This window comes from Hylaeus anthracinus, unplaced genomic scaffold, assembly GCF_026225885.1.
Source record: "Hylaeus anthracinus isolate JK02 unplaced genomic scaffold, UHH_iyHylAnth1.0_haploid 11982, whole genome shotgun sequence".
Classification (NCBI taxonomy): Eukaryota; Metazoa; Arthropoda; class Insecta; order Hymenoptera; family Colletidae; genus Hylaeus; species Hylaeus anthracinus.
Window position 1 is genome coordinate 2,428,577 of NW_026534330.1, and position 26,071 is coordinate 2,454,647.

General features: G+C 46.1%; 1 protein-coding gene across 5 annotated transcripts in view; it reads right to left on the minus strand.

The window, feature by feature from the left end:
- Nucleotides 1-26,071, minus strand: part of LOC128885881 (visual system homeobox 2-like) — a 61,011-nt gene that overhangs the window by 22,455 nt on the left and 12,485 nt on the right. For 3 of the 5 annotated variants that reach the window (XM_054140199.1, XM_054140202.1, XM_054140198.1), the window contains 3 exons: nt 24,298-24,339; nt 1,584-1,674; nt 188-317 (listed from right to left, as the gene is read on the minus strand). In XM_054140199.1, coding sequence (XP_053996174.1) covers nt 188-317; nt 1,584-1,674; nt 24,298-24,339 — 263 coding nt within the window. The remainder of the gene's footprint in view (nt 1-187; nt 318-1,583; nt 1,675-24,297; nt 24,340-26,071) is intronic. The other 2 variants (XM_054140203.1, XM_054140200.1) reach the window with 1 other exon arrangement.

Consider the following 26,071-nt stretch of genomic DNA (forward strand, 5'->3'; position numbering starts at 1 on the left):
TCGCAAAGAAGTCAACGGCGAAGAAGAATGGTATCCTTTGACAGGCTCGATGGGTTCACGGGTATCGAGACGAAGAAACTCGATAGCTCTGAGTCGCGAATTTCACAAGGGGGTCGTTGGTGTATCGAGGCTCCCTGATTCGTAGGTCGCGTGGTCGGATTTCATAGGTCTTTTGATTTTCGCTCACCTGTATCCTGTCTTCGGGCAGATCGGTTCGGAGGCTGAGCATCTCGCGAGCATAGACGTCGGGATAATGGGCTTCCTTGAAGGCTGCCTCCAGCTCCTCCAGCTGTTGCGACGTGAAGATCGTCCTGGAGCAACAACCGTATGAACCTAGTTATATGCCATTACAGCTTTTCCCTTAAAGCTAGCCTACACACGATGCCAAAACAACCCAAGAATCGGTAATCGCGCTCGTACGTCTCAATTTCGCATTTATACTACTGAATGTGCAATCTACATCGACTATTATATTTTAGAAAAAACTGTACACGAATTGGTCGCTATTGACAAACTTTACGATGTGTTTCTGTCTGAAATTTCAGCACTATTCGGTACGTTAACGTGCGAGATAAGAGGAAATAGTTATGCTAATAATATACAGCTTATGATAGACATTAACGTATCGAAGAGCGTTCAAATTTTTAATCACCTAAAACAAAAAAATTAGGAAGACTTGTCGACAGGCTGTTGAAAAATAAATTATCGAGAACTATATACAGCGTACACAAGGTATAGCAAATAGCTTATAGGAACCGGAAATCATAGCAGAAATTGAAATGTGGAAGTTCGAAATACGTCGAGAAATAAATTCATCGATCACGGCAAACATAAAATTCCATATATTTTTTAAAGTGGGGCTTGCATTGGACGAATAAACGCCAATGGAGCTACGCATTTTACAACGAAAAATCCGCACTGCGACAAACATTCATTCGACCACGTTCACTGGAAAAACGATAATTCTTCGTTTCCTAGCGTGACAGCAATAATGTTTAATCCTTTGATTCTTGCGTTAATATATTCCAGAAGTTAGGTACTCGTCGAACGTGACATTCGGAGTACTCGGAAGAATGACGAAAAATTGTAAACACTTGAGTGGCAAAATGAAGCAAATTTTATTTTATAATTTTTTAACGAGCAGTTTGAGCCGAAAATCGTCCGTCCAACGTGCAATTATCGAACGATGATTGCATTCGGATTGTCTGTCATTTGAAAATGGCCGAAAACTCGTTACCAGGGGACTCGTAGATTGCACGATGAAAAGTTTAAAACGATACAGTCGGTCCGAGGGATAAATTTATCATTATCGAAAACGAAAATTCACCGAAACGATTACAATTGTTTCCCGGACACGATAATTAATCCAGAATGCGGAAGAATAGCGTTTGGGGCTTCATCCAAAATTTTATGGACGATTATCAATTATTCGCGGGCCTCGCTGTAGAACTGATTTTAGCCACGAATTTTTGGCGGGGACGCGAAATGAAAATCAATGGCGGCCACGGGTGCAGCAAGAGACACGCGCAACAGAGGATGGTGAACTAAATGATTCATTGCTGTGGTTCGCGTGAGATACTCACCTATGACGGCGCTTCTTCTTTTTCTTTTTGCTGAAGCCAGAGAGACCGTCGACCGTGAAGTCCTTTCCTGAATCTATGTTGTGCCCGACACCTGCAACAGAACCATCAAAGTTAATGGCACTCCATGACACAGTGAGTTTTATTTAAATTTGACAGGCATTCAACCCTCAGCATCTATTCTTTTGGTTCAATCTTTCATGTCTCTATTATCTACGTCTTAGAAAAGAATGAATCTTCTTCCTTCGCTTTACTCATTTAATTTTAATCATAACTCTTGTGATATATAACGTGTAATTAATCTTCTCCAACCTCGTCTAACTCTGTCTTATATCTACGTTTCCAAAGTTCGATTTTATCTTTCTGTCGCTTGTAAAATATTATTCCGAGTCGTTCCTCATTTTTGTTCTACGTTTTGGGGGCAACTTCTGCGTTAACTAACGGGTTTCAATGCTCCAGCGTATTTTCTTCCATCAAAAATTTAGTTGGTTAGGGAACGGCAGCGTTCGCATTGGGCTCGTAGCTCATTATTTCATAGCACTGGCTGTAAGTGATAATTATACACGCCGCTTTGTTCGAACCGCGCGCGTACCTCGCGGATCAAATTACCCATTATACCTGACTTGCCAATGAATTGAAACCACGCGTATATCCGCGCAAATTACGTCCAACGAGTGTTTCGTTGGTCCAGCCGCTGGTTTCGTTGATCTCCCTTCGTGAATATTTAACGTTGATTAGAGTATTTCCTACCTGCTCGCGAAACTACTCTTCTTTAATTACTCTTTTCGCAAACCTCGTTGTGTAATTAAAGACAGAAGTATTCGTAGATGCTCCTTCTGCAATTACTTGAACAAGTTTATACGTCTTGACGACCGAGAGTTGTCTTTGAAATTGTTTAAATTCGAGGTGAACGTGTAAGGTAACTTGACTTTCGGTTCTATTTATTAGAACTAATATAATATTTTATATAATTAATTTTTTTATGAGAAATGTAGTCAACTTTCGACAGAAAGTGCGATTAGAAAAAGTTGGCGTAGTTCGGTACGTAATATCCGGTGGTTGAGATCGACTGTCGTAACGTGGACTTGACGCTCGATATTCCGTGGAAAATTCGTGGAAAATTGATCACTGGTAACGAAATTTAGTGTTGGTCGATGTAGCACCCGTCCAACCGCTCGGAAAATAGAGAAGAAACATTCTACAGGGAGGAATAACGAGCCACGGGACTCTGTTGGTGGCTGGTTGCAGGCAAAGTCGAGTTAAAATTATCCAGGTGAACGTTCTTAATAACAAATGAATGCTACTGCTCTTCCTATTAAAGAAACCTCTCTTCCGTTAATAAGAGTATGAAAATGTTACTGATATAGTATCAAATCGTGGTACTCCACTTTTTTCCTCGTCTATTACTTGTCCAGAAATAAAAACTGTCAATTTCAGCGAAAAAACCGTGCTCGCCAATTAGCAGGCAGACGCAGAGGGAGGGGAAGGGTAACATTTTTCCCGTTTACTCGTTTTACTTTTTTCAGAACACGTTGCTCGCGACTCGACCAGCCGTGCGTGCGTACGCGCGCGTGCTGCGTGTAAATGGCAATTTTCCGCGAGCAACGAGAGGCGGGGAATTAGAAAAGTTCGTCGAGCGGGCAGGACCCGTGGCCCGAAAATAATTATCAATTATAAATTAATTTCGAATTAACGAGCGAAAGCCTGCTCCGTGGCGCGCGCCGCTCCACAATGAAGTCCTCCCCCTGAGGCTAACTCGTTACTACAGTTGTTGCTGTCGGTGCCAGCCGCTGGTGCTGCCACTACCGGCGGCTAATTAACTATTAATTAAGAGCTTAATTCCAATTATACGTGTCCTTCGACTAATTGGACCCCGAAACGCATTGCTGACGTCACGCGCGTACGGCTACGCGCGCGAACCTTTCCACCCCGTCGTCCTACTTCTTCTGGGAAATTATTTCCACCTGAATCAGGCGCTGCACGCTGGTACACGGCATCCCTAGGTGCTGTGACTGCGTGACTACCATCGTAAATGTGATTTAGCAATTACGATATGACAGAGAATTTGGCAGGATTGGTATGGAACTTTTGGGCCAGTAGATGAGTGGATTTATTCACTTTTATTTCTGTAAATAAGTGGAAATATATGTACTCTATTTGAACAAATTTATTTTAATTATGAAATACCAAAGTGCATCAACTGTCCCAGTAATAAGAGGAATTTTTCTCATTTTCATCTCTGTCGTATCTCCCTGAGTAAAAATTTAGATAAAATGATAAACTAAAGTTAAAGGGGACCCCGCATGGCAAAAAGCTTCCAATTTAAGTGCAAAAGTGACGAAAGTTTTTCAAAGCATTTGTCCACGAGTATGAATTTTGCACATCTCTGATCTGCAAATGCAAACGCACCTTAACGGGGCTCGCGGTTAGTTGAACGCGAGGGAGAAGCCAGAAGCTCGCTGCCACATTTAAACGAAACGGGAGACGATTCGGTACGGAGCCATTTGAAGGAACGCTTTCAGAAATTTTGAGAATTCATGGTGACTGGTATGCGTGCAATTAGAGAGATGGCTCTTAGGAATTTTTCACGCGTGCTTTTTGTGTTTTTGGACGAGCGAAGGGTCGCCCGTTTACGATGATTTCTCTTTGATGTCTTCTGAGAAACACTTTGAAGTTTCTACCTACGTTTTATTGTGTTTGAAAAAAACCATCTCGTGGGGATTTAAACGCGAGTCAATATATCTTAATGTTGGCGAATAAAATTATGTTCGTTGGTCAAACAATTCAAAAAGCCTCGCGTCTACGTTAATTAGTAAACGATTGCTCGCGTGGCTAAGATAGATAAATGTTCTCCAACAAGGGAAATAGATCCAGCGAGAGAAAAATGCGGTGAAAGCTAGTTTTCCGAGTGCGTTGGCGTTGAAAAAAGTGGAGAAGCTCGAAGAAAGAAGAATTCCAACGAATTTCGAGCCGAGCAGTTTCGTGGCGGCGACGCAGAATACACAGCTCGCGAAAATAGCGAAGGCTGCTTTTAAAAAGCATTGTTAACCTTTTCTTATTCTTCTCGGGTTCGCGTTGTGTTCCCTCGCGTTCGTTTGCGTCGCATTTTACAGCTTTCTGAAAACGCTTCCTCAAAGTCAAAGGAAGAAACGACGCTGTAACTATCGGTGACACTGAAACGAGGAAAAATGGGAAACGCGCGGTTTTCGGTCCCACAACACCGTTTCCCAAACTGCGTTTTTTCGTTACTTTTAGCCTAAGTCGATAATCAAACCGAAAAATCTATTTGAAGGTCGTTTATATAAAGTTTACTAGTATATTTCTTTAAAAATCGTAATTATATAAGCTGCGTTGTTATTTTAATTTTCTTCTAAAAAGTGTACCGCTGTCGAGCAGTAATTGCATCCATTCTTTTTTACTCAAAAATTTACACAGCCACAAAACAAGTATATTGTGAACATATTGTGAGGTGAAAAGTGTTTTGTGGCTGAAAGTGTTTGGGAAACGCTGCTCTAGGGAACAGTGGTGCCACGCTAGCAAGGTTGTTCCCGTGTCAAAGAACTTTTGTCTAATTGCCCAAACGAACTATATTAACCGAATGTTTCTCCCTGAAACTCTCGAGCCGTGAAACGCTTCCAAGCTCGCGGTTATTTAACGAAAACTATCGTCCGCGTTACTCTCGTCTCCATGGGCTCCAGGGCGGAGAAACTGTCCCTCCTCGCTCGTCGCGAAGACGAAGAACTTAATGAGCAAGCGTCGCGGCATTCAACCGATTCAGGGAAACATCTGACTTAATTTTATCCAACATTTCTTCCCGCGGCATACACTCTGCGTCGTTGACGAGGCGCGTCCTTTCACGAATTAAATAAATTTTGCTCTATTTACGTCACGGTCTCTATCAATCCAGCAACCCCAATGCGGTTGAATACCCTCGAACTAGGGCTGGGATTATCTATTTACTCCATTTGTGAAAATTAACAAACTTTGTTAAAAATGTATCAGTTGGAACTCGCTGAGGGTATCGAGAATATTGTATTTAACTTTGTCTTCTATTTTATTTTTTTTTTTTACCATTTCCTCATAATTTAAAAACTTATGTTACTGTTAAGAAGGAAAGAATTAAAATTTAAAAAATTTGGTAAGGTCTACAATATTCACATTTACGTATCGCATAGCTAAATGCTAAATGCTCTAAGGAGACCTCGTCCCAGAGCACGCGATAAACGAATTTCTTCCCTCTCTGTGCTATCATTTTCCGGGCAGTCGGCGAAAAGTGATTTCCCTCCGCGCGCTCGGGAGGAAAAGAGAGGTAGCTGGATGAAAAATAAATATTTGAGGCGCGAACACGCGCGGCTTAAGACACCGCGTACGGGTGCTCGCGCGATGCATTGTTTCACAAGATCGTAGAGAGGCCTTTTTACGCCACCCCGGCTACGCGTTGTTTCCTGCACCCGACTTTTTAAGTACGCTTATTTACCGTGAACCGTCGAACCAATCGGCGCCGCCGCGTCGCGTTCGTAGTCGCGAATGGCTGGGTGGCTGAGATGCTAATAACGACGCGAAAATCGAACCGCCGATAATTCGCATGTCACCTTCGCGTTGAGAATTAAACGAAACGCGCCAGCCGGAGCACGTCTAATTTCGTTCCTCGAGCTAATTCGATTCCTATGAATAGCAGTATCAGAGCTGGGACGGTGTTTCCCAACTGTTCTCGTTGCGTGGGCCAACATTTGGCTTCGTGTTAGGATCTAGTTAGAAACGCGAATAGAATTAATTTTTTTTTTAAAACCGTTGCTCTCAAGGGAAGTCTCTTATTAATACAGCATTGGCAGATACCGCGTAATCATCGTTTTATCTTGAAACGTTAAACCAAGAACGCGTTTTCCCGCAGCCATCTTACTTAATATCTTCTTCTCGAGCACCTTCAGCGTGAAAGAACTTCGTATTCCATACCCTCGGAGAGTCGCCAGGCAATATTTTTCCCCTCGTCGCGAAATGAAATACAGCAACCCCCAGACGCGTACGGAACGATATCGTCGCGTGTAATCGCGGGAAAGAATATCTAGCAGCCAGGTCGCAAAACATCGTAATTCACCCAGGCTTGTTTTCGTCCTGGGCGAATGATCGATATTACGCGCGGCAGGAAGCGTCACGGCGGGCTAAGTAGGAGACTGTAACCGAATCGATTAATCAAATCCAGTTAGCTATTACGGGACCAGCGGGAACGTGTTTGCCCTCGAGCAGGATGAATTCGGGGCGCCCGGACGAGGCGGGCCCGTCTCTCTCCTCTAATTTGTCCTGGATCTAATCCGTTCGTAGTGCCCTCGAATATCGTGGGATGTCGCGACCTCCCTCGAGACCTTGGCTAGGGTGAGACGCGCCGTATTTGCGCATGCAGCCACTTCAGAAGCAATTGTTTTTAATCTCCTCGACGAGAGAGAACCCGTAAGATTATGCTCGCTCGAGCGTGCTCCTGCCCGTCGCCGTTCCGACGATTCGAAGTTGCTGGAACGTTTTTATTGGATTTGATGCGGGACTTCCGAGGAGCTCGATTGGTCCCAATGAAAAAGGAGTGTCTTGGTCGTCCTGATTCTGCAGGCGTTTTCGACTGTTTCGCGGATCCTTCGCTTCGCTCTTATTTAAAGTATCGTTTCTTTTTTAAAAGATTGTTGCAGAATATGTTGTATAATAAAACATGTGATCTGAGAAGACATTACGAGCTAGCCCAAGACGTTGGGAGGTTGATGGTCGACGTCTCTGGGGAATGCACGAAAGGAGGCGAAAGCAAACGGACAGGTCGAAATTGAGAAGTTTCAATGTCTCTTCTCGCCCACAATTCTCCCCTGGATATCATCCCGCGAGCGAAGTTCACGCACGGGGGAGTACACCAATTTCGAGACGTCACCCCTTAGATAACATTCTCAAATTTTGTTAAAAGAAAAAAACAGTAAACAGCTTTCATCTCGAGTTCACGATTAATCAGAAAAATACAGAACGATTAATCATCCCTCTTCTTCTGCGACTCCTGCTGGTCTTACCACTAATTATCTTTTCATTAATTTTTCCCCCGACCCTCTACGTTACTTTCCACTAAAGATCCCACAGAGATACCTTCAAAGACTCGCGCATCAAGTAGCAGGATCAGCAGCCTAAAACTCTGGAGGGTAGACCCACCCCTCGATCTTGACTTACCGCTGCTGAAAAACGAACAGACGCTTATCTCGTATTTTTGGCCAGTCTACAAGCCTGCACCGTTTCATGAAAACAGGGGAAGGACACTTCGCGGATGGTCCTTGCAGGGCTCAAAGCCACGAGCCGCGCGCACCATCGCGAATACGACACAGCGGGCCGCAATCATTCGCGCAAAGTGTCTTCCCTCCCCGCGCGGCAGGGATCGCCGATAAAAGGAAGAAATCCAAGGCAACTTCAGAGAAAACTTCGCGGTCCACTCGGCCAGGAGCGACAGACTTTCTGCACCCACAGAGGCAGCCGGAGTGGCAGGCGGCTCTCGAAACACCCTCCCGCGCGAAAACAGTGGTAGTTTCCTCGCTAAATATATTCACGCCATGCGTACGTACACTCGGAGACCGTGCGGGGTTGTTTCTCGCTCGCACACCACCAACACCCCCCCCAGCACGATTACACGAGGATTCCATCGCACATCCCCGCCGCGACACGACTGGTGGACGCGTGTGCGTGAAAACGCGAGCGTGTTCGCGGTGTGTGCGACTCGTGGAGCATCCAGGAGAGGGTGGGCTAGGGATAGACGGTGCTGGCGGCGGCGGTGGTGGTGGTTGCGAGTTGCTGTTCCTAAGCGAGGGTGTGCACGCCGCTGTCGGGTTTCAGGGTGGTTACACGGGGTGGTTGCCATCGGTGTGTGTTGGTGGCAGGCTGGTTACCAGGCAACCGGCAATAAAGGAGCGTGGATAGCCAATGGCGGCTCTCAGTACACCCCTTCGTCTAACACGGCTTGTTTTCCGTGCTTAAGAGCGAGACAGAAGGAGCTTTTGCTTTAGTAGCTGTTAAGACCTTAAACCCGTGGCCCTGCTTGACTGGCTGCCTTACGCCAGACTGCTTGCACCTAATAGAACCTCTTAGAGTATCCGCCAGCTTCGTGTTTCTTCGATAATTGATATTCTAATCCTGAACGCTGCGAGGACCTCACGAAGAATCACTTTAACGCTGCCAGAAGTGTCGATTCTTCGATTCGACTCGTCTTGGGCAGATTTGGACTGACGCGATGATATAGGTCCATGAGATGAAAAAGAAGAAGGATGGAATAGGGGCTAGGGTGTCTATGAGAAGTCTACTTGGTTGTTTCCTTGCGGAAAGATCCATATCCTTGCGGAGTGAAAGTAATTTTTCCCTTTGTCTGACCAATACCTGGTTCATTCTACTTCCTGCAATTACTTATTCGTGTATTTCAAATGAATGTAAACGTTGTCTTCTATACTCCTTCCTTTATTTTCGTATTTTGAACTCGGTAATAATAATTCTACAAGGTAATTAAAACTTCCTCCCTCCTGACTTTCCACCTGACTCTAAAATAATCTGGTCCAACCCTAAAAGAATTCTTCCAGCTAATCGTTATCGAAAGGCGACGCAGAAAACACCGAGCAATTTGCGCAGGATACACCAACACCACTCTTAATCGCGTAGCAAATTTTTCGCGTCTGTTTGCTCGGTGTCCTCGACACCCTTCGCATCTGGCCCTGCGACCCGCGAATCGAAATTGCGTCCAGCTGGACACCGGACGTGGAACGAGGCGGATGCTCGCTGGAAGACTCTGCTGACGGAAGGGACCGAGCGGAACACGAGGAGTTTACATCGAGCAAATGGAAACGCGCGAAGTGTTACGAGCTGGAGGGTCGTCTGGGACGTCGTCACGTTGTAACACAGTGGCCCGTGTGTATGGTGTCCCAAGGGGAGGGCGAAGGTAGCACGTAGCACACCCCTGGGACGTCTTCTGCCGTCACTTGTCCGTATTAAACCAGGGTACTAATCCCGAAATTTAATTTGAAAATCTTTTCATGGTCCCTCCGTCTCTCTCCGTTTCTCTCGTCTTCCTCGAGCCATCTCTCTCGCCAGAGGCTATGCACCGCGAAGACGTTTCAAACCCAGGGAATTAACCGTGCCTTTGTGCGTCGTAATTGAAAATTTGTGTCCGTCCCCTACTCGCGGTACGGAGGACGAACGGATAAATGCCCTTTCGTGGATTCATCGAGAAATTACCTCGTCGCGCGATGAATGAGACGACTCCAGGACGAGACCCCTGCCTCGCGAGACGCCCGTTTCCTCACTGGCTGCCATTTTATAAGAAATACGTAAATGCGAGGAAGCCGGTGAATGCGGGTGATTAACGAGACAGATGCTAGTTTCGCTGCTAAGAAAAAATGACCTGATACCTTTGCATCACCTTGTCGAAACTTTTCAAAAAATTTAGGGCACGTATACATATGTAGAATTCGCGATGATAAATTTCTGAATTTTTTAATAAACCACCGTTCCTTTTGGAAGCTTCCCATGGAACGTAATCGATTGCTTCTCGGTGTTCGTAGGTCACCCGTAACTGGTTCGCGAGAAATTACGTAGCAGCCCTTTTCCCCACGAAAACGACGTTACGCTTCAATTTGATACGCTAGGTCCGACTCTGTTTGCTAGAAAAAGAAATGATAAACCCCATTTGCACTTTCTAGTATAGGAGAAGGTGAACAGTCGAGCAAGGATTTAAATATCGTAATAGTCGAAGATATCCGAGTTCTTCGTTAGAATTATTTTCCCTTAAATAAGCAATCAACGAAAACGTGGAGTTCACACTGGTTTGCTACTGGACGACGACCTCTACCGTCCCTAGATGGTCCCCTGGACACAACACGAAATGCCAACGCACTTGAAAAATGCATCAGGCCGAGAATTATTTATCGAGCGCGTGAAACATGTAACGCGGTCGTTTACATAGCCGAAAGGGCGAATGGAGCGTATCCGAGTGCAGCCGATGCTTGGATACATCCCGGGGGATGTTTCGGTAGATTAGGGACCCTCAACCCAGGGGTAGTTTTGCTGCACCATGTAACACGCTGTAAAACACTTGTAACAGACCGACAGCAGCTTAGGGGTAAGCTGCTAATGCTTCCGCGATGTTCTCGGGGTCGAATTAATTTCGCTGGTCCGATCGTTTACCCTCTGGAGAGTTCCTCGATTCGCTCCACGCGTTTCATCTTCTTTTTCTCTACCGTCTTCGTTGCGTTGAAACCCATAAATGATGATCTTCGTATAAATAGGATATTTCCAAAATTTACCCCAAGAAATGAATGCAATTAATTCGTTGGCCGCCTGGCTATCACAAATAATGCGTTATTAGATGAGTAGGTATTTATTCAGCCGTATAGAGCAGCTTAATATAAAATTAGCTGTATTAATTATCTATCGACGTTTCGACCTCAATTTTGCTGGTCCTCTGCAGGAAATATTAATTTGTATAATAGGTTGTACCGGAACGTGAGCCCTCGTTTACGTATAATAAAATTATTAAAGTAAGATAAGGATGAAAACGTTTATCTACGGGTTTTTTTTTACGATGCCGATTATATAAATGTATATAAGATCGATATCTTGGCTTCTCGAAATCGACGAATCGCACGATGGACCAGCAGAGGACGATAATTATTTTGGACACAGTCTTCCAGCACCGACAATAATAACGAAGAACGAGTAATTAACGTGCCACGGGCAGATCCTCGCGATAGACGGGACGGGATTTCTTCTAAGCAGCAGGAATTACGTTGTTTCTCGAACCATCGATTCGTGCATCGGGCGCGCGCATATAATACAGCCTAGTAATTAAGTTCTCAAGTGAAAGCAGTTCCCGTCACCGGTTACTTCGCGAAAACTCGACGGCTTAATCACGGTTACACGCGAAACGCGTTTCATCGATCCCGGATCTCACAATCGGAGGCCCTGTGGTCTCCTTGAATGACGATAATTAATGAATAGGACGTGGTCGAAGGAGAGACCTAGAGAGAAAGAGAAAACGATGTATAAGAAAAAGTAAAAATAAAAAGGAATAACGAATTCGTGGGCGGAATTTCTCGGAAGCGCTTCTCGACTCTTTTACCCTCGGCTACCCTGGTTTCTCTACGCTTCTTTTTGCTACTGCGAGGGCTTCACACCTCGTGGTCAGAAACGTGTTTTCACGCGCGTCTCGAACCATTCTCCTGGACCGCGGTGGCCATGCTCGAAATTCGACCCCTCTACGAATGGTGTGAATATTATGATGGCCACGCATTCAGGTGCCAGCCGTGCACAATGAGCAAAGTGTTGATTGCCCGAAAACAACGCGTTTTTTCACCATCGAGTCCGCGCTTACTTTGTTCCACCCTGCCCCCGTGAGCCAGACCTCCTGTCGCAGGATGTTCAAGGACTCGTCGCTTCTCCAACGAATCCTTCCATCGATTGCACGAGCCCGTTTCTTCCAGAACGCGTCGTGATCGAAAGAAACACACGCTGGACGAGAAACGATCGTTTTCCATCTTTACTGCTGCTAGCAAGTGGGGGAGGAAGGGAGGAACTTGTCTGCTGTATGCTCTGGGGGTGAGTCTTCCAAGGGTATGAACCGTGGCAGAGAATATAACGTAAAGGGATGGTGAAGCTAATGCAAGGATTCGGTGTTAAGTCGATAGAAAAGGAAAGAGTAATCCAATGTCCACAGTCAAGTGGTCAACTTCTTTCCAACACGTGCAGATGTTCATCAGATCAGACACATCACCGCAGGACAAATCAGCCATAGTCAACTTTCATCAACCGAGGTATTCGACCTAACCCAGACCCACTGGGAGACCAACAGCCAAGATAGTCGTGAGCTGGAGAGGCAAAGGGTTCCGTGGAGAGCAAAAAGCGAAGAGCTCCGTGCAACGAGTTGTATTTAAGAGTTAAAATTAGAGCCAAGAGAGAGAGAGTTTTGAGAGCGTACACGAGTGCGTCTAGTGTACTGTAATCAGTTCTGAGTACGCTCATTGTTATTAGCGTAAAGGGAACTCCTTCTATTTAACCTGTCCGCCCAGCGTTCCCGCGACACTATCTGGCGGAGGGTTCGCAGCATCGGGCAGCGGAGCTGGATTCAGCGCGGAACGTCGGATGGCGGAGCGTCGCGGTGCCATTCACGCGTCCAATTAATACTGAAATTACAGCTATCAAGCGGCGCATTAGGCACTTCCGTGTGATTAACGCGAGCGCTCGCGCGGCTTTCAAAGTCTCGACGCAGAAAAGACGCGAATCCGATGAAAGGAAGGCATAGTGGCGGCGCAAACAAGAGAGACGAGTCGCGCGACTTCACCCGCGGACGACAACCGCTCGCTTCGCGTTTCGCGCTGTTTGCTGCCTTTGCTAAATCACATTAAATACTTGAACGCGCCGGGCGACCTTCCGTCGCAACGCGGCGTACGAAACGCATAATTACGAGTCCTTCGCAGGAAATTCAAGAGGATTTACGCCGGTTTTTAGCGAATAGTTTCGCGGAAAGGGACCCGGACAGGGACGGAGGGGTGGGGGGAAGGGCGACGACTTGGCAATCCCCGAAATAAATTCACTTTCAGAAACATAGTTTAAGGCATGGGTGGACGAAATAGTGCGAGCACCTGCGAAGGTCTCTGAGCAGTCATCAGTTGAATACCATAGTGTAGATGTTCATGCTACTTCGTTCAACTCTTGGTGATGAAGAGAGAAGAAGACTCCGCAGCACATGCGAACGGAGAACAAGACTCCGAGACATAGACGAACACGGAGCGTTACTTCGAGACATGTATGAACTGAGAACAGGGGGGGATGGATGAACAGGGAACGTAACTGGGGGCATAGATGAATAGAGAACGGGACCCGGGACATAGATGAACAGAGACGTCCGTGTAGCGAGAGATACAGCGAAGGGAGACTCGGAAAGTGTCACGCACACACCAGCGCTCGCGAAAGGCTTAAAAGAGAGAAGGAACCAGCGGTGGATGGACGAACGGAGAGAGAAGGGACACCCCATAGCTAGCTACCCCTTTCGACTGGGCAGTGCCGGCATAAGTCAGGAATTCCTGGCACGCGGTATATTGCGCGGGGGTGGAGGCCCGGCGGTTATAAGCTATAGTCTCCGGCGTGGCATGGCATGCACAGCCATTTACTTCATTATGTCATTAAGCTTAATGGCCCTGGCCCTAACACGGCTCTAGACTATAGCCACTTCTACAGTTCGTCCCCATTAAGTCCTCTCTCTCTCACACTCCCTCTGGCGACCTATCCAGCCCTACAGCTATCCTGTCCACCCACCGACGGTGTCCTCCCTCTTGTCTGCCAGCATCCTCGTGAACCCGCCAGGGCTCACAATGAGCATCGACTTTACGCCGATGACCGGCTGAAATTGCCGCCGGCGTCGTGGAAAATTTAGCGTCGCTACGGCCACGGACGTACCCGTGACGTCGATTCAGAGGGAACCCGTTATTCGGAGTTTATTTTCCCAGACAAAGGGGATGGAGAGTGTTTCAGCCGAGATCGAGGAACTCTCCAATACGGACGAAACTTTTGCGACAAAATACATGGTCGAGGCAACTCCTCTTATTTAAATCCAGTCTTCAAATCTCTGACGAGTCTATAAATCCTTTTTGAAAGTAGTCATTTTACGAAACAAAAAGTTTGGGTTTGGATCATCGTGCGCTTTTCACAGAAAGAATTTCGAATGTCTCCGATTTCTCGCCAACAGACGCGAACCCCCTAAATTCGACCCACACTAGCCGCGACTATTAGTGTGTTACAAAACGTTCCTGAAACGCTCGCAACGAACACGCCAACGCAGGCTTTTAATTAGAGAATCGCGAAAGAATCCCAGACACGATGGAACAAAACTCACTCGTTAAGAGAGCGCACGCGCGCTGCGGGCTAAGTGGCTAAAGCCGCTGAATAATTGTCCGTCAGTAAATTCGCGTATAAACTCGACCGATGTCTGCGAAAGGGATCGCGAAAATCCCCCAAACGCGAGCAAAATATTCAATTCTAAAATTTATAAAATGAACTTCTGAAAAATCTTGGAAAACCTACTTTTACCAGATTTATATTTTTTGACACCTCGCCTTTACAGTTAATTTTTGTAATTCCTTAGTGAACGACCACACGAAAGTCGACGTGTTTCGATGCATGAATCGTCCACGATTTAATAATTAATTACACTCGTTATTTGAATTTTGACAATTTCAGGGAGTCTGTCTCAGCTGGCATGAACTCCTCGCGGGCGTTCTCCGAGTTTCATTTTCAACGGAAACGGTAGCCTGACGCGAATAGATTTTATGCTGATGACCGGGCGAAATTGTCGCTAGCATCGAGTAAAATTTACGGTATTCATAAGAGTCGCGCGATCATGTAGTACGCGGCTTGTGGCAGCGTTCGCTGAGCAACCCCTTCCAAATCCGCGCTCGTTGGAGACGCGAGGGTCGCAAACTTGTTACAGCACTGCTTGGGGTTCTAATAATTGGAGAGCGCGGAGCCAGCGTTCCGTCACTCCTGGACAAAAATACGATAACTTATCGAAGAACGATACGCGCCATCCGCCATTGATATCTCGTTAAGACTGTTTCGCACGATTTTTGGCACCCTCGAGGATTCGAAGATAGAATATTGGGGAAGGGTAATCGATAATGCAATTTGAGAGCATTTGTTTCGAGAAAGGTACGAAAGGTTTTTTAAAAATTTGATTTCACTGATCACGATTGATTTGAAGATGTTAATCGACCAATAAATAGATGACTGAAACGTCTACTACTAAAATACGCAATCACTCAATATATCCCGTGTTACGTGCTTTCATTACCATTGAAAAGTGACGCTTAAACGAGATTGACTGATTGGAAAACGCGCTGGAAAATCGAAGGGGCGCTTGGTCTGACGGCAATCGAACATCAGTTTTAATAATTTGCATAATTCCGTGTTTAGAGTGAGGCTCTCTTGTTGGAATCGATTCAGTGACGCGGATTAACAATGCCCGTGGAGGCACCCTTTGAAAATAGAGCGACTAAGCATCGGGAATTAAATGAAAAGCGTAGCTACAGCTTGGAATTGTTCCACGAGTGAATGATTTCATAATTATTCTCCGAGTGGCAGGCTATGTTCGATTCGACAATACCGATGATACGGTTCGCTCAATGACGTAATTATTTGTCCCAGAGATGCGCACACTTTGTCGATCTTCCGCGGATTCTGCGCTTTTTTTCACCGATTTCATTCTTGCAAAAGTATGTGTGTACAATCTTTTTCACGATAAAATCACGATAGAAGCCTAGAACCAAAGAGTGATTTATCTACTCCTTTCTTATGATCCAGAGATGGTTCCTTATTTGCGAATCGATGAAAATGACATCGATAAATCACGGTGTTCCCATGCAAACTCCTGAGAATCTCGTCTTGAGCGAGCCAGCCAGCGAAACACATGCAACGCTTCAGGAAAGTGTTGACTGCCGGCTGTTTTCGAAGTAACCCAATATTTTTGTAGCCGAACTACATATTTTGTTCCTTGGCGCCAGACAAACTCACGTCCGCACATGGCGACCTAAATTTAGTCCTCGAACCACTCTCATCGCCCCTGTCTCGGCTGTCACCGCGAAACTTTTGTTGCCGAGTTCGCTATGTCGAGAACACCGAATGCCCTGTTGTGCGACAGTAAAATCGTGTATCGCTGAAATTGCTTTGGAGGCAAAGGTATCGTTGAATGGGACAGCTTTTGCAAGAAATAAATAAGAAAGCAGAAAATCATTTTTGGAAGACAAAAAGAGTTGATTTCCTCCGCGTTAGATCGATGCTTAGGGTCTCAAAGGCACACTTAATAATAGCGAGTTAGGATTTAAAGCGTAAAAACACAGAACTAAGCCAAATTAAAATAGTTGCAAGAACGATTCGTCGACGAAGGTATGATGGACTGTTAAATTGCGGGAGACGTGTGTTCCGGGCACATTGTATGCAAATGAGGGCCAAGAGAGAGGATGATTCCTCGACATAGCGTGTTGCGCGAAGTTCGAAGATTGGTAAATGGAGGCATTATTTGAAGTACCGGGAAGTTCTCTAATCTTGACAAAGGACGAACGAAGGGACGAGGTAACTTAACGATCGGTCGGACAAACTCCTCAACGTCTCGTTGACTCCCCTCAAGGTCGACGAGAAGAGTCTAATTGTCCCTTCGAGAAGAGAGACTTGGCAGCCTTTCAAATTTCTTTGCTTACAAATTCATAAGGTGCCCGGGAAATACACCTTCTCGAAGGAGATTCATTGAAATTAGTGCAATTAGCGGGGGATCCAGGAAGGAGGAAACGGCTGGCGACGGCTCGTGTTATCGATCCGTGCATCGATTACGGTAATACTAACGATGGGATCGAATTCGATAGCTGCTCGTTCGAATTAATGCCACTGTACTGTTCAGTCGGGCAAAGACATGGTCGTAAATCAAATATACCGAGTGGTCTGTTGTTGGTGGCCCGAGTGGCTGGTTCTTCGGGGAAGAATAAGCTTTTGCGAACGAGCTTTTGTCTTTAAGAAAAACCTGCACCTGATTGTGAATCGAAGAGGCAATTTGGTAATGAGAGTATACTTTACAGAATATTATTCTGGACCTTCAGCCTCTTCGCACAACCGATATGGGACCACTTTCTACACGGAAAGGGGGATTTAAATATCGAAAAGGTATAAGGTTCGACCTTGCAGGTAATATGGCCCGATCGTTTCAGCAATACCTGATAGGCCATCTCTTTCATTAATTGAAGGAACGCGTGAACGACCTAGGCTCGTCTTTGAAATCTGGACCTATAGGAAATTTAATCCGGAAGAGCTCACATCCACGACACCTCCTCCTTAAATAGCCACCATTGTCTCTCACCATTCAACGTACACCGTACGAACCCACCGGCTTCGTCGAACGAGTGTTTTCACTCGGAATCCTTCGCGCAACGTGTCCAATTTAAACCATCCCTGTAAAGCCACGTGATATTACAGGTTTCCACGTTCCTCAGGGTTAGTCCTTATCTGTTCTCCGTATCTGTGGAGCTCTCACCATCACCCCCCTCCCACGATTCGTCGTCCCTTCCACGAGCTGGTTCGCCCTCTTCCGCTCAATGAAACGCGCGCCCATCGTGGAAAATCGCACCGGTGAAAAGGTGTGAATCTCCGGCCCTCGAAAAAGGACGACAATGCCCGGTGCTGGCGTCGCACAATGAGCCTCTAAACCCACAATGTAGCCACTGTATCTGCACGAACGGGCGGACGAACCAACGGCAGCGAGAGGGCCTCTCTCCTCGCGCGCCACCCCCGCGACCCTGCCCCCTTTTCATCGGCACAATCCTGCCGCAAGGAGTCGAGGATGCCTGGATGTGCTCGAAAGCACATTTTTCAGCCGCATAATATTTATTCGTCCGCGAGTTGTGTATCGCTTTAAAGTGGCAACGGTGAAACCGAAAACCCTCTGGATCGAGGGGTAAAAAAAGAAAAATTTCTACAACGACGGAGGGCGAAACGGGAACCACCACCACGCCCATCCCTGTCAAAATATTTCCTGAGAAAGAAATCAACCCCCCGTTTCTGCTACGCTCGCTGCTCCTTCGTCTACATCCTGGTGGATACTTCTTTCCCTTCAGGTACGCTCGCGACTCGGTCATCCCTTCCAAAGGGTTCCAGGTTTCAACGCTCGACAACGTGGCGCGCGCTTCGATAAATTTGCGAGCGTGTTAATCGGTGAGGGGGATCTCCGTGTGTACGTGGCGAGGCAGAGATCATTGTTCATTGTATTGCCAGGCTCGCAGGACATGGCGTCCTGCCATTCGAGCCGCTTTTTGTCGGAACCAGCTGAGTCAAAATGGCCTCCAGTCGGTGACGTCACGATTTCACGTGCGGAGCACGCAATAGGTACACGCATCGATCCCGAGTACTTCGAGGGTTGGCCAATCGGTACCTCGAAAGAATGACGAGCTCCTGGTTGTCGACGATTGCACGACGCGGACACGTCAGACATTCCTTTTTATCTTATAAATTCACTTGATTTAGTTTCGAAATTAAGTCAGTTAGGCGTTTCGCTATTTAAAGAGTGTGGAATTTGAAAGAGCATCGATTATCCGCAACATAGAATTTTTTTGATTTCGCGCTCTTTTCTCAACTATGAAAGGAAAATGTAGGCTATGTGGGATAAGTCGATCCAAAGAATTCTTTTCCAGTAAAGACTTTAGAGTGAAATTCTTCTTGATCGAATTACGGGGTTTCTAAGGTTTTCCTTGGTTCACACGCGTTTCACGTTAATTACGGTGCTAATGAGCTCCACCAAGTAATCAAAGCAAATGTTTCATGACACGAGCGAGAACCGTTTGAAGGCTTTTCCTTTATGCCGTTTGGCCTTCGTTCGACGTGCGCGCGTTTTTCCCCGCGGCGCGCGCCTCTATTTCCGTCATCGTTCCTGAACCATGAGAAATTTGGAAGCCAAACTGATCAATTCAATAATGTTAATCCTTTGCAGGTGCTAGTTTCATTTCAACTACTCGTTGCAAACAATATATCAAATATTTTAATCAGAGTACCAATGTTTTATCACGATTGTTTCGGTTCATTTCGAGGCAACCCGGAGTTACACTTTTAATTCCCAATTAAAATTTGTAATTTCCAATTAAGTAAACATTGCTCCGCGCTGGTTTTATTCGTCGCCATAGTCGTGCAGATTCGTTCGATCGGTCGATCGACGGGAAAGCTTTACATTTCGTTTCGATTCGCGTTGGAATATTTTCGAACAGAGTTTTTTCCATCTTCCCGGTCGAATCGGCCGCGTTATCCGCTGGCATGTTTTTTTGATTACAATTCATTCCCCGTGTTTACCCTGCGCCCGCCTGGTACAGGCTCGTGCAGACAAACCGCTGCTTCAGGCACTGACTGTTACTAATTAAGGGCGGTTTCAGTACGCGTGTTAATTCTTAATTAATATCTTTGTCGCCTCCTCCGACGTGGCAGCCCTCGGCACTCATTTCTCGCTCGTTCGCCCTCTCTCCTGTCCTTTTCTCGTGCCCCCCGCTTTTTTTTTCGCTCTCCTGCTTCAACCAGCCAAACTCTACCGCCGTGTTCTCGCTTTTATTTCCGTCTCATCCTCGCCGTCCTCCTCAGCCCGCTACCAACCCACCCTCTTCGTTGCTCTTTAGCGACACCCCAGCACACCACCGTCCACCCACTTCTCTTCTGGAGTCTCTCGAATGAAAGGAGATGTATGGGAACACACGCGCATCTCCAGCCACTATGATAGGTACAATCGGTCACGAGTGACGAAAGAAGAAGCAAGAAAGGATTCCGGCGGAGGAAGAGCCGTTCCTCCGATTTACCACTCGTCCGTTTCAACCGAGAGAATCTCTTTCGCGATGAGTCGAGGAATCGAGCTGGTTACCCCCTTTGTCTCCGTTAACCCTCGTGCCACTCTTTGCTTCTCTTCTCCCACCTCCGTACGATCTGTCAAATTGTTTCCATCTATTTAACGTTTTCATTGACCTCAGGACCAGTGGTTCTTAACCTCTCCACGCTCCCCGCACAATTTAGAGAAGGATCCATAATCCTTTTGCACTCCTGGCAGGTTTGAGAAGTAGAAGTTTCCGCTTTATCGCGTTGACCACCACGAAACGTTGCGTAAACTCTCGTTTACATCAGTCGACGAGAACCGTTTTTGGAACTGATTTGCGCTTGGAAAACTTTTTTCCGTTCGACGAGGGATTTCACCGTCAAATACTCTTCAATCGTAATAACCAGCGGGGACCCTCGAGATCTCGAGGCGAGGCTCGCGCGCACTATTTTGCGAATAGTCAACAACGTTCGGCTTGGCATTGAGCGTTGGCGCTCTTTGAAACGGAGCCCTTTACGACGAAAATGTCTATAAAGCTCCCGGCTCGAGCGGCTGTATTAATCAACCACCGGTTCCTTCCTGCTTCAATGCACTTTGGTTTTCACGGCGGAAAAATACTCTCTTGGTTTTCCCTACCTTACTCTTTAGCTTCGATTTCCATCCCCCTTTTATTTGTTGTTCCCTCGTCTTTTCTCGTAATCATTTCTTTCCGTCTAGCGCAGAGTTTGACGGAGCAAATTATATATGCCGTATATGGCCTCTTGTGCGGACTTTGAACTTAGGATAATTGCGCACACTGATAATTTCTCCTAAAACCTGTTTGTTATTAGTGCAAATTAAATTTAGAATTGTCCGTGCAACAATAGTCTCGAGTGTTAGGTGAAAGGCTAAAGGAATTCAGAATGAGACAAATTCATGTGAGATAATTAAATTAATTAGTCCGATCGATCGAAGGAATGCTGGTAAGCGGGTACCTAGTGTACGGGGGTTGGTAAACGAGTGGAGGCAATATGCCCTAACGCAGAGCGATTTAAGGCGTTTACAGGAGTCAAGCTTTCCTCCTCTTTCCACCGTCTCCTTCGATTTCGTGATTCCCTCTTGCTCCGTTGACGACAGGCTTGTCTCGGGCGCTTCTTTTCACGGAGGAAGTTTCCAACGGCTGGTGAAATCGATACCGCGGGAAATGAGATGATTGGATCGGACACTGGGGGATACCTCGTAAAGGCTAAAGGCTGAAGGATTCAGAAGGCCACGGGAGACGCGACCACGTCGATGACTGAGGGTTTTTATATCTACGCTAGTGGCCTCCTTGGTTTTATAGAAAGAAGAACCACCTAAATACTGATTCTTTTATCAAATTATTAAGGACTTGTTTGTTCTCTGATATCTGATGAACATTGGAAAGCACAGGTGCCGTATTCGTGTATCTATTATCATTATATATTAACAGACGTTATCGATTGCCACCGAGGAGGGCCTGGATTGTAAGCTCGAAAGCTTTGCAAGTGAAAATAAAGACATCTGATACCAGCTATGACGCCTCCTAATGAGAAGTCATTGAAACGAGCAAGTCGTCGATAAGTCAACAGTATTTGGACACCTGCACGTGTTAACGCGTAACGTTAACAAAATCTGGGCCAAGTATTTTCGCGTATATCGAACGGATAAATTGTTTTCTTCGTACCTTTGGAATTTTCCCCGATGGACTTCCGTTAATTAGGATCCGTTTTCACTCCGCTAGGACACTTTCCACCGATAACTCGATTCCCGAAGCGATTCGACAGAGAGAAGTAACGGTAACAGGTCAGATTTTCAACGAGTAAATTGATTACGTTGATCAATCGGTTCCTTCCCAATTACTCGCACCTCTGTAACTCAATTCCCGCAATCCACCGTTCTCTCATCCACGTGCTCACGTTTTCAGGTAACTTGAAATTTGCTCGACGAAGCAAGGACAGTATTGTAATTTTATTTAAATTATCAATACCTGACGATCAAATTATTTTCAGATTTATCAACGTAAAATTATGAATTGCTAGTTGGTAGTAGTAGCAGCTTTAGTCGGCGGCCTTTCTTTAAACATACATCTTCGACGCTACGCGTGACACTGTGCTTTGGGCTCCATTTTACTATCCTTATCCTTAGAGAGAGACCATCTTTCGGAGGAATACCCAGTGTAATTGACATCGCGTCAGTCCGTAAACTGAGGCTGAAGGACAGTAGCGGGTATATACCCTCCTCGCGGAAAACAGCTCCTCCACGGGAAGGCTCCCCATGCCCGTGTTTCGCCGCGTCTCCAATTTTCCAGCCAGCTTTTCTGAACGACGCTAGTGCCACCCCGGGGGCCATGCCAGTCTCCTTTTACTCCCAGAATCCTCCGGTATTTTCCTTTGCTGGCAAATTGGACTATTACGACAGGGCGTCTCCGTACCTCTGCAGCCGTGTTCTCGCGAAAACCGCGTATTTTCTCTCTTTCGTCTGTCCCTCCCTCTTCCCGTGCTCGTCCGTCGGTTCCTCCGTAACCTTTTCCACGTCCCTCGACACAGGTCCTCTTACCTAGCGGCTCAAAGTGGCGCGCAGTTGTTAAAACAACCAATTCTGTCGGAAAGCTGCTCGTTACCGACGCCTCTCGCCCTGGTCCTGGGGATCCTTCGTAATCCTGATGGCAAACGGTTCGGTTTCCTGCTGACGCAACGGAAACCCTGGCCAATAAAATCTGTGTCTCCCTGTAGGACTCAGCACGCATTTTTTGTGAAGATCTTGGAAAGCTCTTTTTGTTATTCCGATTATTCGTTCAGTGGAATAATGTCTTTGTAAATTAACCTCGGAGACTTCCATCGTCGAAGACGCATAGATCGTCAGGAAATGAAAAGATCATCTCTTTATATTTTTTCTGACATAGGTCAGGTACTGGTTCGAAAGAATTAAATATTTTTTCTACAACCAAAGAAATTTATATCGTCTTCACCTTTCCTGTCCGCGATTGTTGTCAGTTTTCAGAGGCTAACTGCAGGTAGGAAGAGATTGCGTGTCCCCGACGGAAATTTTCCGCCATAATTGACTGGTATCTCGTCCGCGTCGAAGAGGAGTTCTATAGAAACGTGTCCGGGACGAGGAGCAGCAATTTAAAATTTAACGGTGGGCGTGGAGGCGGAATCGAGTTTCGGGAAAAGAAAGTCTCCCGTTACCGATTAGCGTTCGAATAGGGGAGGTTGTGGTGGGCACCCTCGATTTCTTGAAATATTTTGACAAGAAATTTAATATCACCTTTCGGGTCGACCCCGGAAAACTCGAGACCACGCGAAATTATACACGATCGCTTGTAATGATCCTTCCTGGCTCCCCTGATGTTATTACTTTTATCTTTTGCACGAAAGTTGCTTATTCTCCGGGCAGTATTCAACGTCGCTTCCACCCTACAATTATTTACACTAGCGTGTAATGGTACATTGAAATTTTAATGCCCCAGAACGATAAAGATGCGGGACGAAACTGCTCTCCAGAACACGTAACGAAATACAAACGCAGCCCCATTAGACGCGAAGGTCATCCACAGTAATCATTTTCAACCTGTCGTCTCTTGTTTCGAGCGACATCGCTTTGCGGGTCAGGCCAGCGGCGCTTAATGGCCTGGAAAAATCGGAATCATCGCGGGAATGAATACGTAATCAGTTTTTCCTCTCATCCTTCGCCGCATGACGTCATCCAGAGCGCTATAGCATCGTCATGACTGACTGAGCGCGCCTTATGAATCGCAATGGGAATCTCTACTCCTTCTACTTTGGCAAACGCTCGATGGAACAGCAATACGATTTAAGTTTCAAATAAAATTGTTCAAATTTCACGTCGATGTAAACTACTTCGAAAAATCTGATCCAACGAAGGAGATCCAATCAGTTGAATTCGACCGTATCGGTTGATACTCTAACAGGAACTCCAAATCCAAATAACTGAAAACGCGAAAGCAGTTGGTTTTCTCGGATTTTCCCATCGATAGACATTTTCGGTTCGCAGTTCGCTAACTTGGCAACTTTACCAGCATTTCTCAGAAGTGCATGATCGTTCGCAGAAGAACCGAGGTCTGCGATAAATATCAAGCATGGCAAGAGTAGACTGCGTCGAAGAGTTCGAGCGAAAAGCGTCGTAACCCCCAGCACGGTCGTTTGCGCGACTTTATGGATCCTTCCCGTAAAATTGTAAAAAGTGATCTTTCGCTTCGATGAAAATAGACAGAATCGAGAGACTCTCTTCTCTTTTGAAACCAACGAAATTGCTTTGTTTGTGGCAAATTTTCGAGGGAGCATTTTTTTTACGAGAACTACACTCTATTAAAGGATAGATTCTTACCTGGACTGGGGTTTGAGAACGAACTCTTGGACTGAGAGAATCCTGAAACAGAGAACGCATCGATCAATAAAATGACTTTCTAAAGATTACGTGCTAGAGGAAATGGAACTTTTACAAAATGAATAAAAAAATAAAATAATCGTAAAAAGACGTAAAAACGGATCGCGTTGGAATTGAAATTTGTAATTGACCACGAAAACATTGCGGCTTATTCTTGGTTGGCATTCCGCGGTCGTAAATTGCGCGCGCAAATATTCATTGCAATAATTATCCGTCGCGAGTTTATAACGAATGCCAGGACCGAAGGACGTCGAAGGAAAAGAGTGAGGAAAAGGTGGAGGGACAGGGAGAGCGTACATTCGCGAAATGAAATTTCATCTAAAAATTAACTAGAATTCTATGAAACCCGCTCCGGAGGGGGTGGCATGCAGTGCGCGGCCTGCCTCGACGCTCGACCCTGATTAACGACTCCGCGAAATTAACTCGACGATTATTTCATTAGCGCCTAGTAAGACATTTTTCATCCAGTCTCAATGGCCGTTGGGATCTAGAGAGAGAGACACGCGTATATATGGGCGGTATAGCACGGCTCGAATGCGCTACCCTTAATGACTCGACGAGAATTAACTGTAATTTAATTAATTAAAATCTCGCGGAAAAAAAAAATACTCACACCGGCCTCTTTCGCGCGGGACTAGACGTGACCCGAGTCGCCTCGTTAGAATGATTATCAGACGAAATCGAGATTCTTTCTGGCTGCGAATCGATGCTGGATCGAACATCGTAGTTGCGGTGTTAAGCGAAATGTAGGCGAAAATTTTCGTTAAAAATAAATTCTGTTCCCTCTTTCACGAAATTTCCACAAAGCATTCAACGGGCTACGAAGAATGAAGCAGCTAAATTAGAAGCAATTGCAGTAACTCGTTTCCTAGGATTGTAAGGTCAAAAGAAAGGTCGATATTTAAAATTCTGTGGCTCGACTACGCCCTTAATAACCAAACCGTCAACGCCATTTCCTGAAAGGCCAACGCGGCAGCCAGTCAGGTACGCGTTTCCTTTCGTGGCTCTGCACGACCCTGGGATGAAAATAAGTTCGCCTATTAAGACGTTTCAGCGGCGGCCTCTTTCTAATAAAGTCGTCCAACGAGAACTGGCGAGGAGGACGCGCCGCGGCGGGGGCTGAAAAACAGGGGTTGAAAAAGATTCCCGCGTTCCTAAGAAGGAAGTTAGGGGCTCGTTCCCGGTCGACGGGGCGACGAAGAGGGAGGAAGAGAGAAGCTGAGTTGGCTCGCGTTTTCAGGAACGCGACCAGGCCCTGGCTGCGACGTTGTAGTTGTAGCTGAGCGGCTGGCGGCCACCGGGGGCGGCGGAACTCCACCCTCAAACGACTTTAACGAGCCGCCGTCTTAAAATGGGGATGCCGGCTTGTGCCGAGTTTGCGCGTTTGTTTGATAAATTAACCCAGAAAAGTGCGCTCCGCCGTCGGAACACTTAACAAGCCTTAGAAGCACCGAGGCCGTGGCAAATCTGGAGCAGGGATTCGTTGATACTCCAGTCGGAGATTAACGGTCGCTCGGGCATGCAGATCTTTGCCCGAGAGTTGGATAGTCGTTTTGCCATCATTTTCTGATTAACTTGACTCACTCGAGATAGTAGATTTTACACATTTATACCCCCCTACAACTGCAACTGAATTTATTTTACCTAATCGAAAAGTATCTAATAAGGAACCGATATATAATTTCCTAATTACTTTCAGTAATTTAGCAGACCT